Source organism: Buceros rhinoceros, unplaced genomic scaffold (assembly GCF_000710305.1).
Source record: "Buceros rhinoceros silvestris isolate BGI_N320 unplaced genomic scaffold, ASM71030v1 scaffold16080, whole genome shotgun sequence".
NCBI classification, from domain to species: Eukaryota; Metazoa; Chordata; class Aves; order Bucerotiformes; family Bucerotidae; genus Buceros; species Buceros rhinoceros.
The window spans coordinates 852-16905 of record NW_010390299.1 but is presented as its reverse complement, the minus strand read 5'-3'; the positions used below and the strand labels follow the sequence as shown (position 1 = coordinate 16905).

Here is a 16054-nt window from a genome sequence, read left to right as displayed (position 1 = left end):
ACAAATATATTTCATATAATACAAATTATTGTAGTTATCTATATAATTATTATTAGTTAAATTTATTGAACTTGCCTTTTCTTTCTTAGTTCACTTCTTTGTTGATTTTTTTTTACATTACCTTCATTTCCCGATCTTTTTTTTTTAGGTCACCTTTTTTCTTTTAAAAAAAGTATTAGCCCTGGTACCAGGTTGTCCTCACTTCATACTCCAAAGGACTGCCATTTCTCTGTGTTACCGGACATGAGCTGGTATGTTTGAAACTCTGAATGTGATCTGAAAAAAATTCATCTTTCCACTCGCCTTCCTGTGCTGAAAGGTAGCTGTGGAAAACACTTTCGTCTTTTTCGAAAGGAAGACCAGTGCTCACAAAACTGATTCTTGCTAAAGTCTTGCAGGCAAGTAGATATTAAGGCGGGGTGTAGTCAGGACTGATGATAGTCTGCTGCGTGTGAGGAGCCGACAATGGCATTTACAGACCAAGAAAGAGAGGGTAAAGGTACATGCTGAAATCCACGATTCAGCTACATCAGGATTTTTCATCTATCTAGTCATTCTCTTTTATATGTATCTACAGGAAAAGAGTAATTTGCAGAATGTTTGTGAAAAGGAAGAAAAACATTTATAAGTTGTTTCATTAATGACTTGTTTTCAAGCGCTGATGAGACTAACATGGAGCTTGTCCCAGCAGCACACGCAGTTGTAGTGGTTGCATTGGTAATTTCATCCAGACTCTGTCTGAAAGGAAAAAGTGGTTGCATTGGTAATTTCATCCAGACTCTCTGTCTGAAAGGAAAGAATCCTGCCCTCCCTCAACTGCTCAGAGGGAAAATCCCTGTCCCTGGTCGTCAGCTGTGAACTGCGGAGTGGGGTGAAGACTGGTAAAGCTGTACAGTTTCAGTTTCCCTTATCAGCAGCTGAACAGGTGGTCTCAGTTAATGGCTGTGGTCACTCTCCCAGCCAAGCCCACAGAGCTCTTCCCCTTCCCAGCAAATCACACCTCCATCGTCTGGGAACTGGGTACACGTGGCCTTTTTCTGGAGCTGGTTTTGGCTGTGCAGCCAGTAATGCTATTACAGCTTCCGTCACTCAGGTCTCAGTTATCAGCGATCATACCTTATGGAGGAGAATTAGAAACCCCGCTGACAAACAAGAATGACAAGTTTCTTTGTGTACAAAGCAGGGTCTCCAGATGAAGAGCAGTTAAGGAGCACCCACAGCAGATATCTATCTATCTATCTATCTATATCTCCAGCTGTGTCTTGCTGCACTTGCAGGACTAATAGTGGCTTTCAGTGCACTCTTAAACTAACTGGCTCCACATACAGAGTCTGGATAACACAGGTCTGATAAAGGCGGGAGCTTTGCTGGTGATCAGAGTGGCATTTCTAGGGCAGCATCCGTTCAAGGCCAGGTTTGGTGACTCAGGAGTCTGGCAAATGGCTGAGTCCCAGTCCAGAAGTCCATCACCTTGCTGCAGTGTGTTCAGTGAAGCCGTGTTTTATTTGCGTGGACTGGTGAGCTGGCACTGTGTGGTGATGCCAGGTGTCAGTGAGGGTGTCAGGAGGCGGATTGGCTCTCTGCTTTGCAGACTGAATTCGTGTCACCAGGCAGCCTTGTAACAGAGTATGGCTGACCCTCTTCTGATATCCCCTACGCAGGCACAACAGTTTCTCATCCACACCCTTTGCCTGCAGTCAGGGTCATGGGCACTTTGTGAAGGATTTTGGCTATGCCTAACCTGCAGAGCCAAGGGTGCTTGTCATCTCCTGCACCCCCATCTTGACTCTCAAGAAAAGACCTTGGCTCATAGCATTTTTCCTCTATTTCCCTGGAAGGCAAACAAGGATGTGTAGGAGAAAGAGAGCTACTTTTATCTCATAAAACCTTTTCTAAAGTCAGCATGCAGTTGTCTTTATTCAGGTACCACTGTACCATGCAATATCTTGATGGCCACCTGGCTGCAATCACTTTGCAGGGCTGATGGTGTATTTAGGGATGCATCCTCAAGGGCTTGAGGGTCAAGTTTCTCAAATATCAGCTCGCTCTTTAAATGCTGATGCCCAGCCAGGAGGAGCAGCGTCCTTCTGGAATCGATACGCGCCTGTCATTATTTCCCCAGTGTGCGGGGCCATGACCTGTGTGCAGCTGGGCACCCTGCAGAGGCAGCATCCCAGCTGGAGAGAGCTCAACCGTGGCTGCGAGAAGGAGAACAAGGCAGTGGTCTTGCCATTTATGCAGACTTCAGGCATCTACCAGTGTGTAGCTGCAGTTCATGTCACAGCTTTGTGGATGCGGAGGTGGCACTGCGCATGCAGCCACGGGAGCTCCCTGTCAGAGTGTCCCGTCTGCGGCCTGGGCAGCCCCAGTGCTGCTGAGCTGCCCAAAACACATGGGATTTGTAAGAGGACTGTAGGACTTTACCTTCTAAAATCCATCTTGGAGGCCTTTCCTACACAAGTCTCTGTCCTTGTATAACACACTCCAAGACAATTTACTAATAGAGGAATAATGTTTTTTGCTTTGTTCGTTTTGTTCCTCTTCTGCCTGGTATTTGTGTCACATGCTTTCCCTTGTGCTGCCCGGTACCTGCATCACTCCTTATGGTCCACCCAAGGAAAGAGGAAAAGGGAACAGGAGCAGCTCCTCCGAGACTTCCCTGCCTTTAGGTCTGAAGGGGCTACCCAGGAACCTGCTGAATTTGGAGAATATAGGTTAAAGCACTGGTGGCACTAATAATGCTGCTAATTAAAGTTTTTGTTGTGTGTGGTTTTTTTTTATTTGTCTAGATTCATTGAAGGAAACAAAATCGAAACCATTTCAAGAAATGCATTTCGTGGCCTTCGAGACCTGACTCACCTGTAAGTTATTTAACACTTAGTAATTTGTACTTGAACAAAACTCTTCTGATGGACCACTGGATTTCCTGCTACACAGAAAACCTCCCTGTGTCAGCTTCTTCCCGCTGTCAATAACGTGCCTTCCACAAATTAAATAATGGCCTTTAAAAAATCCCTGCTCAGGCAGCACCGCGGTATGTTCGGCTGCCTGCACACTCTCGCAGCTCATGCTGGGGTGCAGCTGTGACTCAGGGATGCTGCACCGGTACCACTGTCACACTGTGTACTGGTGATTAACATTCCTGTTTGTTTTCAGCACGGTCAGTGATTGCACTGTGTGTTACATTTGCACCTGGTCAATAGAAAACCTTTATATATTTTTACCTTTACAAGAGCTTAAAGCAATCTCTGTTCTTGAATGAGACTAATTAATATGTGCCTGTTCCTTGTAACTGTTAACAATGCCGGTGGTTGGGCAGTACTAGGTAATTAACAACCTGTGAGTGCAGACTTAGTAAGAGTCAGCCAGGCAAGAGAGAGCAATAACACTAAGCTCTAACTTTCTTTTCTAGTTCTTTGGCCAATAACCATCTCAAAGCTCTGCCAAGGGATGTCTTCAGTGATTTAGATTCTTTAATTGAACTGTAAGTAATGAGAATCTTTCTATTGACTACCTGCTTCTGTCACTCTGTTAGCCTAAATTTTATGTTCTGGGCTCGTGCGGTGCGTGTCTGATATCGGCACAGAAAAGAAATGTGCGTTTTGTTATTCTAGCTTTTCTCATTTTAAAATTGTTTACTTGGTAGACTCCTCTAAAATAACTGCTGTTTCTCAAATCACTGTTGCTTCTCGTGATGCTGTACATAGCTTGCATTATTGTACTTCTTTCTGATGTTTCATATAAGTTGTTTTTTAGGGAAAGGGAGACAATGAATTTTAAAACTACAATTCCTATGAACATTTTTTCCTGTTATTGTTACATGTATTCCCTGAGATTATTTTTCTAAAAGGTTTTTAATAAAAAAAAAAAAAAGCTGTTTTCTTAGTTTTGCACAGTTGTAGCACGCTGCTGACTTACTGTCAGTGTTTCGTTGTATAACTGAGCAACTAGTTGGCTTCCCCCATTTTTGTCCTGGCTCTCCCGATCAGCAAAGTATAACTGTAAGCCACAGAAATTGCCAAGAGATCAAAGAACAGGTACAGCACTGAAATCGCACATATGTTAGGAGGGGGATGTTAAATTGATTCCACATCGGCAGCAACTGCTGCTCTAAGAAGTCTTACGTCTGTATTTTAATGTAACATAGAAGTGGTACCAGCAAGGCCACTCGGTCAGCCGTGCTCCAGAACTCACTGCACTGGAGTAGTTTAGTGAAGGAATGGGATTTATCTGTGTCAGCGGTAGATGGTGGGAAGGAGGCTTGCAGCAGACAACCAGACTGTCAGGATTTATTACGTTACCGTCCTAATGCAGTGAGAACTTATAAACATGACTGACTTCACACGTGAATCACAGTCCTCTATTACTGTGATTATATGTGAACATATTTCCTAGATCGAAAGAGTTTTCCCAAGGACAACGGTCAGTGAAGGAGAGTCCATAGTAAAAGAATCTAAATAAAACATAAGAAACTTCCCTGTTCTCAGTTCAAAACCAACTCAAGGCTACTCAGATATTTTTAAATTCAGCATGTCAAGGTGATAACAGTTCTGTAGTATTCATATTGCTATCAACCTTTTCAAATATGTTTATTTCTGTGTGTTTTTTTAGAGATTTAAGGGGAAATAAATTTGAGTGTGACTGCAAAGCCAAGTGGTTGTTTTTGTGGTTAAAGATGACAAATTCCACTGTTTCTGATGTCCTGTGTATTGGTCCAGCAGAATATCAGGATAAGAAGTTAAATGATGTGACAAGTTTTGATTATGAATGCACCACTACAGGTATTCAGAATGTATATTTCTAAGCACACTACAAATGGTTAAATATCAGAAGTTTAGACTATACCCTTTCGTTTCTGTGAGCATGACCTGGGGGGAGGAAAGGGTTACATGCAAAGTGCTTCCGAGTACTAGAACAAGCATAAAGTGGGAAAATTACATTTTGAAGCCAAAGTAAGTACCAAGTTTTTATTGGGATTAAGTGATAACAGGAGAAGAGCTCTGACTAGTCATATTCCAAAAGACTTGATTATGACTCACTTTGTGACTTAATTTTCATCACAGAACGCTTTCTATTATCTGGAATAAGGCCATATAGTTATGGCAGATGAGCTTCCTGAAATCTCTGTGTTTCACAGAAAGCAATGAAAAGAAGTTCAAATAATGTGGCTATATCTGTTATCTTTATTCAATAGGCCACGATTTAATAGCATCAAATGTGGCGGCAATACTGCCAGCAGTTCTTCGTGGAACTCCATTAAGTTGTAGAGAAATGTCCAGTAATATTCTGACTACTGTCTTGTTTAAGATCTTGATTTTTATTTTAGATAATGTAAAGCATGCTGAAGGAAGTGAAGAGAATTGTGCATGTGGTTATGCTTATATTTTATGACCGTACAGTTGCAGTTACCTATCTTTAAATGTAGTCACATCATATAACTGAGAACATCAGCTGCAAGTATTGTTTTTCATCTTTGATGTATATGATGTCAGCACTCTGCCTTTTTTTCTGTACAGTAATATCAGAGGCATTCAAATTGCATCATCTGTCATCAAGGCAGTCATCATCGTTAAGAGACAATAGAAAAGCTGATTACTAGTAACGTAAAATAAAGTTTTAGGATGAGGTATGAAAGGCAATCAAAGGACAGTATGTAAAAGAAAAGAGAGTGAACTCAGAATTCAAAAATATGTCAGAAGAGCAGCAGAGGTAAAGCATGATTATCTGCTACATAAAAGGATGTCAAAACCAGAAGAGCAGTGTAGCATAGAACCAAAGCTACGTTTCTGTGTCTGCCAAATCACTGAGATGGAAAGTAAAAGCAGGCTTTATTTCATTTCAGTCTGGTTTAAGCAATTGTGCAGCACTAACAGTGTGGGTGAACAAGCCTTATGTACCTGGTCCTTAGACCTATACTGACCTGCCTGCCCTCTGACATCTCCTTGTACCTAGAAACCTAACTATAAAGTTGTTGAAGGCAAAATTCACCCTTAATGTTAGTCCCTTTGTCCGCTGTAAGTGAAATTACACCAAGCATAAATCTAATTTCATGTGCTGTGGTGTTTGCTGGGGTGCTAAGGCATTACACGGCGCAAGCATTGCCCAGCTGAATATTTGTACAGGTGCTATCAGAGAGGTGCTCCTGCAGCACAGCATAGCTGTAATACACTCTTCAGATAGATAGTAAAGGACGTTTTCAAACCGGTCGTCCTCCAGCTGTTGTGAGGAAAGTCATGTGCCTAACCTCCCTGGCCTGGGGGCAGGCAGCAGCAGGCTTCCCAGAGCTCCCGTGGGTAGTGAAGGTGGAGTGTGCAGAAGACGTGGAGCTCTGATGTCCTCACGAAGTGTCCGAGAGGGACAGACTGCATGCAGAGGTGACCTCTAAGAGCTGAACCAGAGATAAGTAGAGTAGAAATGCACATGTTCAGGAATGTGACACCCCTGAGACAGCATCATGTCCCCTGCAGTGAACTGCAAGCTCCCTTGCTGGGTCTGTGACCCTCCAGTGGCCTTGGCGATCTGCAGCGTCAGGCCACAGCTGCTTTTTCTTTCTCTGCCATTGCCTTCCCCAGATGCAGAGGGAGTATAAATATGCCCATATTGATTCCTTGAGGACTGAGTAGTCACAGACTCAGGCTTGCACCACATTCTGAAGTAAAGCAGCGTACCCTGTAGGCATTTTCTCCTTTCCCACTTGGTGATGGGCCCAGCTCTGCAAACCTCTTTCGTTCATGCTAATCTTCAGTGTCGTATTTCCCTCCTTTGCCAGATGTGATCAGACCTTGCATCGTTTCTTGTCTCTAGTGCTCTAGTGTCAAGCATGACTGGATGTAGGATGTGGTAACAAAGCAGTTTCTTTGGTACAAGGTGCATCTTGGTGGCTCCATCGGTTCATTGCATCCACTGAACTGCTACAATAGTAACAGGAGGAGAGATGGAAAGGGGTGCTGCCAAATTAAAAAAAAAAACAAACCACACAAGCCGAAGAACAAAATGGTCCTATTGTTTCTTCACAGAGAAGGCGATTCACAGTGTCACTACTCTGCCCTTTTAATTCTTTTTGTGATAGCATCTCTCTTTCCAATTTCTCACAGCGTGCCTCATGGAAGCAGGTTAAGCCGTTTCACTTCATTTCTTGTCTTTCTCCTGCAACAGTGTGCGAGGGGGCTGTGCTGTGGCTGTAAGCATGGCAGCGGAATGTGTAACTTTCAGGAGACTGGAAAACAGGCTTCATGCTCCACAGTCACTGGAAACAGGCTGTGCACAAGCCTGGGACCTGCTTTGCTCAGACCTACAGGCAGGGATCGTTTCACTGAGCTTTGGAAGCTTGGTTTCCCCTTTCTTCACCTAGCTGGAACTGTCTTCTGGAGGCGGTTCTCTCTTCCCCTGCAGGCTGGAAGGAAGGTAATTTGCAAATTAAGAGTTACCTGCCACTGTGGGGGAGAGACAGGAAGGATGGCTAATGCTCCGTGATAGGATTCCTAGGTCCTGGGTAGCTTCACCTGGAGCAGAAGTTTTCACTGTCGAGAAGAAGCGTCAAGAGCAGAGGGGGAACCGAGTTGCAGGATGCAGTAGAGAAGCTGCTGCCCAAACAGGTCATTGCTCCCCTTTCTCTTTAGTGTTCTCCACCATTTCTCATGCATTCCCCCTCTGCTCCACCAGCATCACCGCTCCTGTGCTGGGATCAGCCAAAGCGGGGGCTGATGGAAGAGAAATCAGCCCAACAGCAAGTGTTGGGACACTCGTCCATGATGACTTACGGCAGTTCACCAGCAGAGAGAGCAGAGGTGGAGTGGGTGGCTGGAGGACAGGTGGCACCACCCCAGCCTTCAGCCGGCAGAAGGTAGTGTTAAACTCCCATGTCTCGAGATAGGGAGAGTGAAAAATGTGCTTCGAGGCGAGAGGGGGAAAGTGACAGCTTGTGCAGCCAGTGGCAGAGGGGGGAAGCGATGGCTGCGTCCTCTTCCCTCTCCCATGCAGGCTGATCCAGTTTAGAAGAGAAAACCGTTGGAAAACATGCACACGCGCATACACACACACATCCCGCCCCATATTTACTGTACAAGCTCTTTCTAGCGTTGAAGCAAGGCATGTGGACCTACCTTTAAAACTAAATTGGACCCCCAAGACCTAAATTTTTGGCAAGTCTGATGTGGCAGCATCTCCTTACTGTTAGCTCTCTTCCACATTTCCAGCTGCTGCTAAAAACAACATTTCTTGCTTTGTGCTGATTACAACTGATTTTGTTACCCATTTTTATCCAGTGACATAAAGAGCCCGATGACAGGTACAAGTAAAAATAGCTGTGTTAACACTGAATCGTTTCTGAATGAACAGTGGGTTTTAACACAGGCTGGTTTGTTTTAATTCAGTTTCCCTCAAAGTGTTTCACAACTGTTCAGATTTCAAGAGATGTCTTCTCAGCATTTTTTTCCCTGCAAGATGTAAAAAATATATTTATTTTCGTATCTGCTATTGTTCCATCCTTAGCTACCTTTCATGATTTATCACTTTTACTTTCTGCATACTTTAGTGTCAGTTTTCTCCAGTCCTTTTATTTTCCCAGTGAGAATGAAGATAACTTTCTTGTTTTCCTACCAGCATTTATGAATTAAGCCAAAACTCTATTTATAGTAGTCCCTCGAAGAATGGAGACTGTCATTTCTTTTGCAGCTGTAGAATCTGCTCTGTTTGTTAATGGTAGTCATCTATCTTTATTCTCCAGAAGTGTAACTCCTCAAGGGCAAGGCTTTCAAGCATGCAGAGGCAGAGAGTTCTTCATTCAGAAACAATTATTTCATAATGCACCAAAATGAGGGACTCGAGTGAGGACTTAATTACCATTTCACCGAAATCCCTGGATGCTCAGGCCCTTCCAGTGTAGGAGTGCATGGTGAAGGCATGTCGCAAATGGAGCTTGAAACAGAGTGGTGTGTGGTTCTGCAGAGAAACGCCATGGTAGTGGAAGATGCATTTCCTTTTCTATGTGTCAATATCCATACCTCACTTCAGTACAGACCTTCTGCCGCGTTCTAGGCCCAGGTCCTGGCTCTTCCTCGTGAGCTCTGCTATACAGTTTCTTTTTCTGATATTAATGACCTTGCCCAGCTGTGAGGCCAAAGATGATGTTCAGACCCAAGACTGCTCGCTTTGCCCCAGACTGGCTCTCTGCTGGCTACTGACTAGCCCAGGGTGAATTTTAGAGTTAAATCTACAAAGGCACTTAGATTTTGAGGAAAACATATTGAATTTTGGAGTTACACTCCTAGTCTTTACAGATTGCTCCAAATTTTGAGTCTTGGTGTCTAGAATAAGTTTTCCACTGGATAGTAGTATGCAGGTTGGTTGTATTTTATGCCTAAACTACTTCACAATGCCCTATAAAATGTTACGTTAACTGAGTTTTTGATTACACCATTTTGTCTATGGTCTAGCCAAAATGGGGTTATCCCCAGGCAAACTTCAGATATCATTTCACTTTCTGTCTGGTTTAGCATAACACAAATTGCTAGTGATTAAATTTGCTTGACTTAAGAAGTTATTGGACTTCAGCTGGAAGTTGCCATCTCTCAGCTTGAAAGTGATTCTAGCAAGGCTATTTCACTTGACAGTAGGCAACTTCCAGCTGTGGGGAGAAAGACTTCTCTCTCGATATTCTGATTTCATTGGCAACAGCCAGCCTATCTGGAAAATCTGATTTATGCAACTATTTACCTATTTGATTGCCTTGGCAACTGTATTTCCAGAGGACAGTTTATGATGCCTGAAGCAGGAGATGCTTCCCCCTGTGGCTGCATGCTTAACGTCAGCACTGACACCTCCATGCTACTGTTATACAAAATCCAGAGTATTTCACTGATTTACACTGGGAAATAATTATAGTCAGCGACCACTTACTCTGTGTTTCCAGCAAGGATGTATCCTAACTGTTGTAAATGTATGTTTCTAGATTTTGTTGTTCACCAGATTTTGCCCTACCAGTCAGTTTCAGTGGATACGTTCAACTCAAAGAATGATGTGTTCGTAGCCATTGCACAGCCCAGCATGGAGAACTGCATGGTGCTGGAGTGGGATCACATCGAAATGAATTTCAGGAGTTATGACAACATCACAGGTATATGAACACTGGGATTCCAGTCATTAATGAGCTGTTGGCATTTCACAAGTATGAGATTCGTAGATGGGACCAGTTGATGGGTTTTGTCCTGAATCTCTGTTGAATTTGGCAAGTCAAAGTATGTAATGTTTGGACATGAGTGACTTCATGGAACAGTGCCTCTTGTTAATACATGCACATTTAACCTCACTGTAGCGCACAAACTAGGCTTTTTTTTGTCTGTTCTTGTAAATTGTTCTGAAGGCACAGACACTTGCTGTGAATGTCATGCCATGGCCCAGCCAGCACTCACTGCCTGAATCACGCTGCAAATTAAGGTGTAAGCTGAAGGAGCCCTTATTCTTGCCACAGCACCTGCAAAATAGAGTATAAGAATACTCTACTGCATGTAGAAGGAAATAGGTCTGAAGCATAATTCTAGGGTGGGCTGGCCAGGAAAGCATATTTCATAGCAGAAGATAACATAGAAATATTTAAGCCATGGTCATTACCCAAAGAGATGTGCTGCAAAGCTTTCACGTTTGCTTTCCATTTACAAACATACTGAATTAGCATCCTGGCCAGATTACTCATCAAACAAAAAGACCATGTGGAAGCCAGGTGATTTTTTAATGCTGACAACCATTCCGTCCCTAACCAACTCGCATGGTGCTCATTCACACCATGACAGCAAGGACAAGATTCTTTAGAGCTGTTATATGCTGCCTGATTTCCCAGCTACTTCAAACTACTGATTCTCAAGACTAAATTTATCCATGAGTATCCTTCCCTCTAGGTCCTTGTTATGTGTGATAGATTATTTTTTACCTTGCATTTTGGGAAACAAAGAGTATGCTGCATCCTCATCTGGTGCTGAAGTCTACAAAGGCAGCAAGCACTTACCCCCTCGGATCAGCTGTGTGAGTCACTAGTGAAGGTTTACAAGATGTTACCCCCTCTGTCAGAAAATTTTGGAAATGAAAAAATTTGCTTTTTTAAGGTTTCATTGTGTTTTGGTAGATTAGGGTGAAATATGTACCAGTGGATGTAAATTGAGAAGTCAATGCCCCAAAGAGAGCTATGTGAGCTCTAAAACAGCTCTGGAAATCGAGAGTTTGGGTCATTTCCAGAGACAGTTGTGTTCTGGGTGTATTTCACCTTCCTGTGAATGACATGATTAGGATGCATTTCTGCTGGGGACTTGAGTCCTGGATTCCAAAATGTGAGTGAGACTTTTTCATGGGCATGTAAAAAGCCTCTTGCAGAGCCTAGAGCATGTTTTGTAGAGCTCAGCTGTATGCTCCATGGGGAGTTTTATGACTAACTGTTAGGCTTGGCATTCGGATATCTCACTTTAGCCCTTTACAGCACGGGCTTATGGAGCTGCGCTAGTTGCCAGGATGGCCTTTACAGTCAACATGCAGAGAATGCAGAGAATGGGCGTTCCTATCCTCTGCAAAAGGAGCCATCTGCAGACCAGGTAAAATCTCCTCTAGAGGGCTTTTAGACAGACCAGAGAGAGCCTGGATGTTCAGCTCGAGCATTCGTGTCTATGCCGCATATAGCTTATGGTACTTGAGATGAATCCCACCGGTCCTACACTGGCAGGTGGTAGGTCATCCCAGGCTCTGCATGGGGACCAGCAGAGCTGCCAGGGCAAGTCTCCTGTGGTGACTGTGACCAAGCACGCACCAGGGAATCTGTGCAGATACAGTTCTACTTAAACCTTGTGCTTCAGAGAGGAATTCCTTCCTTCTTTCAACAAAACCTTTCATAAATAGTCTGGTTGTTACTTTTTTGATGTGCTTCTTGTATAGTGACTTGACATTCTCAAAACAGACCATAACCCAAGCTGATCTAATCTGGCAACTGCCACATCCCTAAGTATTTAAAGTTTAACAGAATTTCAAGAATACTTAACAGAAACAACTGAGTTAGATTTATATTTTTTCATCCCGCTGTCAGGTAATATATCCACAATATGTATCAATATTTCTATTTACAGTAGCAAAAAGCTGACTCTGGCCCTCCTGGAGGGGAAAAAAGAAAAAAAAAAAAAGACTATTTCATTCTTTGAGTTAAGCTGGAAAGACAGACATTCCAAGAATAAGAGAATTTCAGAGTCTTGCTGAGTTATGAGATACCAACTCTTGTTATTTTTCAATAAAAAAAAATTTGGCTTAAGTAATTTTCTTGGATATCAGGGGACATGTGTTTGAACAAACAGAGAAAGAAGAAGTATTCTGGTTAAAAAGGAATGAGCACTTTGGGGTGCATCATAGTGGCACTTCTTGAGGAGTGTGACATTTCCAACATTTGAAGTCATCTTTCCTGTTACTGGGGAGAAAAAAGTATGAAAAGAAGCTCTGACTCTGTAGCAGAAGACAAAATTACGAGTTGGTGCAGATTTAGAAAAGATGTGGTAATCTCTCTGTGGTTTAAAGGGTACTTTGTACTGTGCTAATATATGTGCTTTTTCTTTTCCTTTGAACAATAGGTCAGTCTATAGTGGGATGTAAAGCCATTCTCGTTGGTGACAAAGTCTTTGTGGTGGTGGCACAGCTTTTTGGTGGCTCGCACATTTACAAGTATGATGAAAGCTGGACAAAGTTTGTGAAATTCCAGGATATCGAAGTATCTCGCATTTCCAAGCCAAATGATATAGAGCTTTTTGAGATAGACAGTGAAATGTTTTTTGTCATAGCAGATAGCTCTAAAGCAGGTTTGTCAACAGTGTACAAGTGGAATAACAAAGGATTTTATTCATACCAGTCCCTTCATGAGTGGTTCAGGGATACCGATGCTGAGTTCCTCAATATAGATGGAAAATCTCATTTAATCCTCTCTAGCCGTTCCCAGGTTCCCATTATACTCCAGTGGAACAAAGTTTCCAAGAAGTTTGTCCCCCACAGTGAAATCCCAAACATGGAAGATGTCTTGGCTGTGAAGAGTTTCAGGATGCAAGACAACCTGTACATCACGCTCACAAGATTCATTGGTGACTCCAGAGTTATGAAGTGGAATAGCAAACAGTTTGTGGAGATACAGGCTCTTCCGTCCCGAGGAGCCATGACACTGCAGCCTTTCTCGTTCAAGAACAATTATTACCTAGCCTTGGGAAGTGACTATACCTTCTCCCAGATTTACCAGTGGGATGGTGAAAAGAAGACCTTCAGATTATTTAAAGAAATATATGTGCAAGCACCACGGTCTTTCACAGCTGTGTCAACAGACCGAAGAGATTTTTTCTTTGCCTCTAGTTTTAAAGGAAATACTCAAATATTTGAACATATCATCATTGACTTGAGTTTATGAAAAGGTGCTGGAGTGAAATTAATGTAGAATGACATTTATACACAAACAAAACAAAAAGAGACCTTTCCAGAAACAGGGTGTACCTATGGAGCATGATGACATTTTCTGAACTTTCCAAACTTGCATATTAATCAGGGATTGCATTTACTTGGTTACTGCATGACATGTCCATTGTACCCTTTTTCAAAGACACTTTGCAGTCTGCAGTCATTCAGAGGAGAGTGTAGTGCATCAGGATTAATGTTGACATCTAAGAGAATGATCTAAATTTTGCCCAGAAAACTACACTGAATTGAACATCTCATGAAGAAAATGAAGAGTAAGCCATACAAAGCATAGAAATGATCTTGACTCTAACATGATTGTTAGTAATGATTTTAAGACTAGTGTCCGTTCATCAGGATTACTGACAAGTTATAAAAACAAACAGTAATGTTCCAGAATACACTTTGTTTTGGTTTCTTAAGGTCTGTCATCAAAATCTGTCTTTGTGGTTTATAGTTAGTCCAAGGCATCATTTTAATTCATTGTAGATTAAAGGGAAAGTAAACACCTGTTGCTATTTTTCTTCCATTTTTCACTGTTTCCGCAACAGATTGTTCATAACTGGGCAACTAGGAAAAGAAGAGCACGTCACTCCTGGACTGTAAGATCTCAACAGGTTAACAAAGTCAGAAAATAACGGAAGTCTCTATGGTGCCAGGAATGAATCAACTACAAAATCCATCCATTTTCTCTTTTAATAATAAGTATTCCAGAAATCCACCCCATTTTGCTGTAATTCATACTTTTCCTGATGATCCCAGTAGATTCCTGGGGTGTTTTAACAAGTAAATCATCTGTTGTGATCTCTCATTCTAGAAGGCACAGCTTAAGCTTAGCCTGAAACACATCACCATTTATGTGCTCCATGCTGTAGCTTGTCAGTATGCAGTGAGATGATTTATTCCTCAGTGTTCTTCCCCCGGCACAGCTCACAAGCAATAAATTCATGTTTGGGTCATCACAAGCTGTGTTTGGGCAATCCTTCTGGTTGAGCTGTAAGTATCACTGTGGTGTCACTGAGTGTTTCGACACCAAGGCAGCTGGAGCTGTTTCAGGCTAGAGCTAACACTGGCTCCAAGAAGGATTTCCTTTTGGTGGCTCCAGGCTTTTGCCAGGTCGCCAGTCCATTGTCAGTTAAACAGGAGGGTGTGAGCAGATTGTGCCACGTTGGTGTTTTGGGTGACTACAGGCTAAGGCATTCAGTCATCCTAAATGGAGCAGCCCTGGCATGCAGAGCCTCTGTCAGGATAACAGGAAGGGACTCTTTTCCTGGAAAGGCTCTCCACCATCCTTCCCAACAAAATTGTGTATCAGAGCCCTTGTTTGTCCACTTACATATATGTTTCTTTAAGTTTTCCTGCCACTTAGCATACTAGGTTGTTTTATCGTGTCTTGCCGCTGCACTGCTGCCTTGGAAAATAGGGAGGCTTTGTGTAAAGCAGGTGGAGCAAAGGAAACTGTGCTTTATTCCTCCATACTCAGTGCTATCTCACCATCTCTGGGCTGAGTAAGCTTCACAGTTTTGCCATGAGAAACATGGCGATGTGAAACATGGCCTATTATCACAAATAGAGATGTTCTCGTAGGCTTTCTGGTATCCAGGATGTGAACAGTGCTGCAGAAAAGGATTATGCACAAGGAGTCCCATGAGGAGTCATAACCTACCAGTGACCCGGCGTATCACAAACTTCCCTGACTTTTACCTCACTGCTATGAAATAAAATTATTACTGGCCTGTCAGCATCATAATTCATTTTATTTTGTTTTTAAGTTACGTGCTAGTTTTTTTTCCTGTAGAGGTGCTTGTCGTGGTTTTATTTTTAATTACATTGGCAACATTGCAGCCCATCCACCCATCTGAAGGATTGAGCGCTGCCCTCTGAATCCCAGCGCAATGTCAGGCCCAGTGCTTCAGTCAGACCAGTGGATTCAAACCAACCCTCTGCAGTAGCTGTCAGCAATACCACTCCTAGGATTAAGCTAACAAATTCAAGAAAACAGAGAGATGATTCGTATGTCTGCCGGTGAATGCAGTTTCTTACCATGTTCCAGTTTACTTCTTAAAGTGGGTATGGCTGGCAAGTGGTGGTTTTTAACCTGAGTTGTGGGAAGGCATTTTTTATTGCTTTTCTGTCAAGCATTCATGTTTAAATAGAGTCAGATATTCTGATGAGAAGGGGCATTTCTCAGTGTGCCAGCACTTCTTATAGGGCTCTCTGTGAGTACCATTAACTCAGCAAGAGGCAACAGTCACAGCTCAACACTAGTTTAGAGAAATTGGATCTTGACGTTTTTTACTTTAAGGAAAGCAAGAGGATGGTGCAAAAGGGCTTGTGTATCAAATGCCAGGAGACTGTATGGTTTCAAGAGCTAAGGGGATTTTGAGACTTGGCTATCGAGTTGAATTAAATTAAAATGGTCTCTGCAGAGACAGGCTTAATAAAGAGGATAAAGTGATCCAGAGGAGTTTAGTTCATTCACACGGGACCAGAAGAAGAAAGTGAGGGAAATGAATTCTGCGGGCAGGCTGCCGCTTCTGCTGAATAGCTGTGTTGGCTGGTCAGGAAGCCCAGCTCAGCATCTCTCCTGGATTCAGCA

The 16054-nt window shown here is 42.8% G+C and overlaps 1 protein-coding gene across 1 annotated transcript; it reads left to right on the top strand.

The window, feature by feature from the left end:
* The first annotated feature begins 2133 nt into the window (after positions 1 to 2133).
* On the top strand, positions 2134 to 13735 carry LGI2 (leucine-rich repeat LGI family, member 2). The gene is made up of 6 exons (XM_010137384.1): positions 2134 to 2258; positions 2790 to 2861; positions 3413 to 3484; positions 4612 to 4781; positions 9950 to 10114; positions 12594 to 13735. The coding sequence occupies exons 1-6, from the start codon at positions 2134 to 2136 to the stop codon at positions 13409 to 13411; spliced, it is 1422 nt and encodes a 473-aa protein (XP_010135686.1). The 3' UTR covers positions 13412 to 13735.
* The last annotated feature ends 2319 nt before the right edge of the window (positions 13736 to 16054 follow it).

What these genes read in the sequence shown, in the direction of transcription:
- LGI2 (XM_010137384.1), top strand. Translation starts at nt 2,134, where the DNA reads ATGACCTGTGTGCAGCTGGGCACCCTGCAGAGGCAGCATCCCAGCTGG. An exon ending in TTAGATTCTTTAATTGAACT is followed by an intron (nt 3,485 to 4,611) that starts GTAAGTAATGAG and finishes GTGTTTTTTTAG; the next exon opens with AGATTTAAGGGGAAATAAAT. An exon ending in TTATGAATGCACCACTACAG is followed by an intron (nt 4,782 to 9,949) that starts GTATTCAGAATG and finishes GTATGTTTCTAG; the next exon opens with ATTTTGTTGTTCACCAGATT.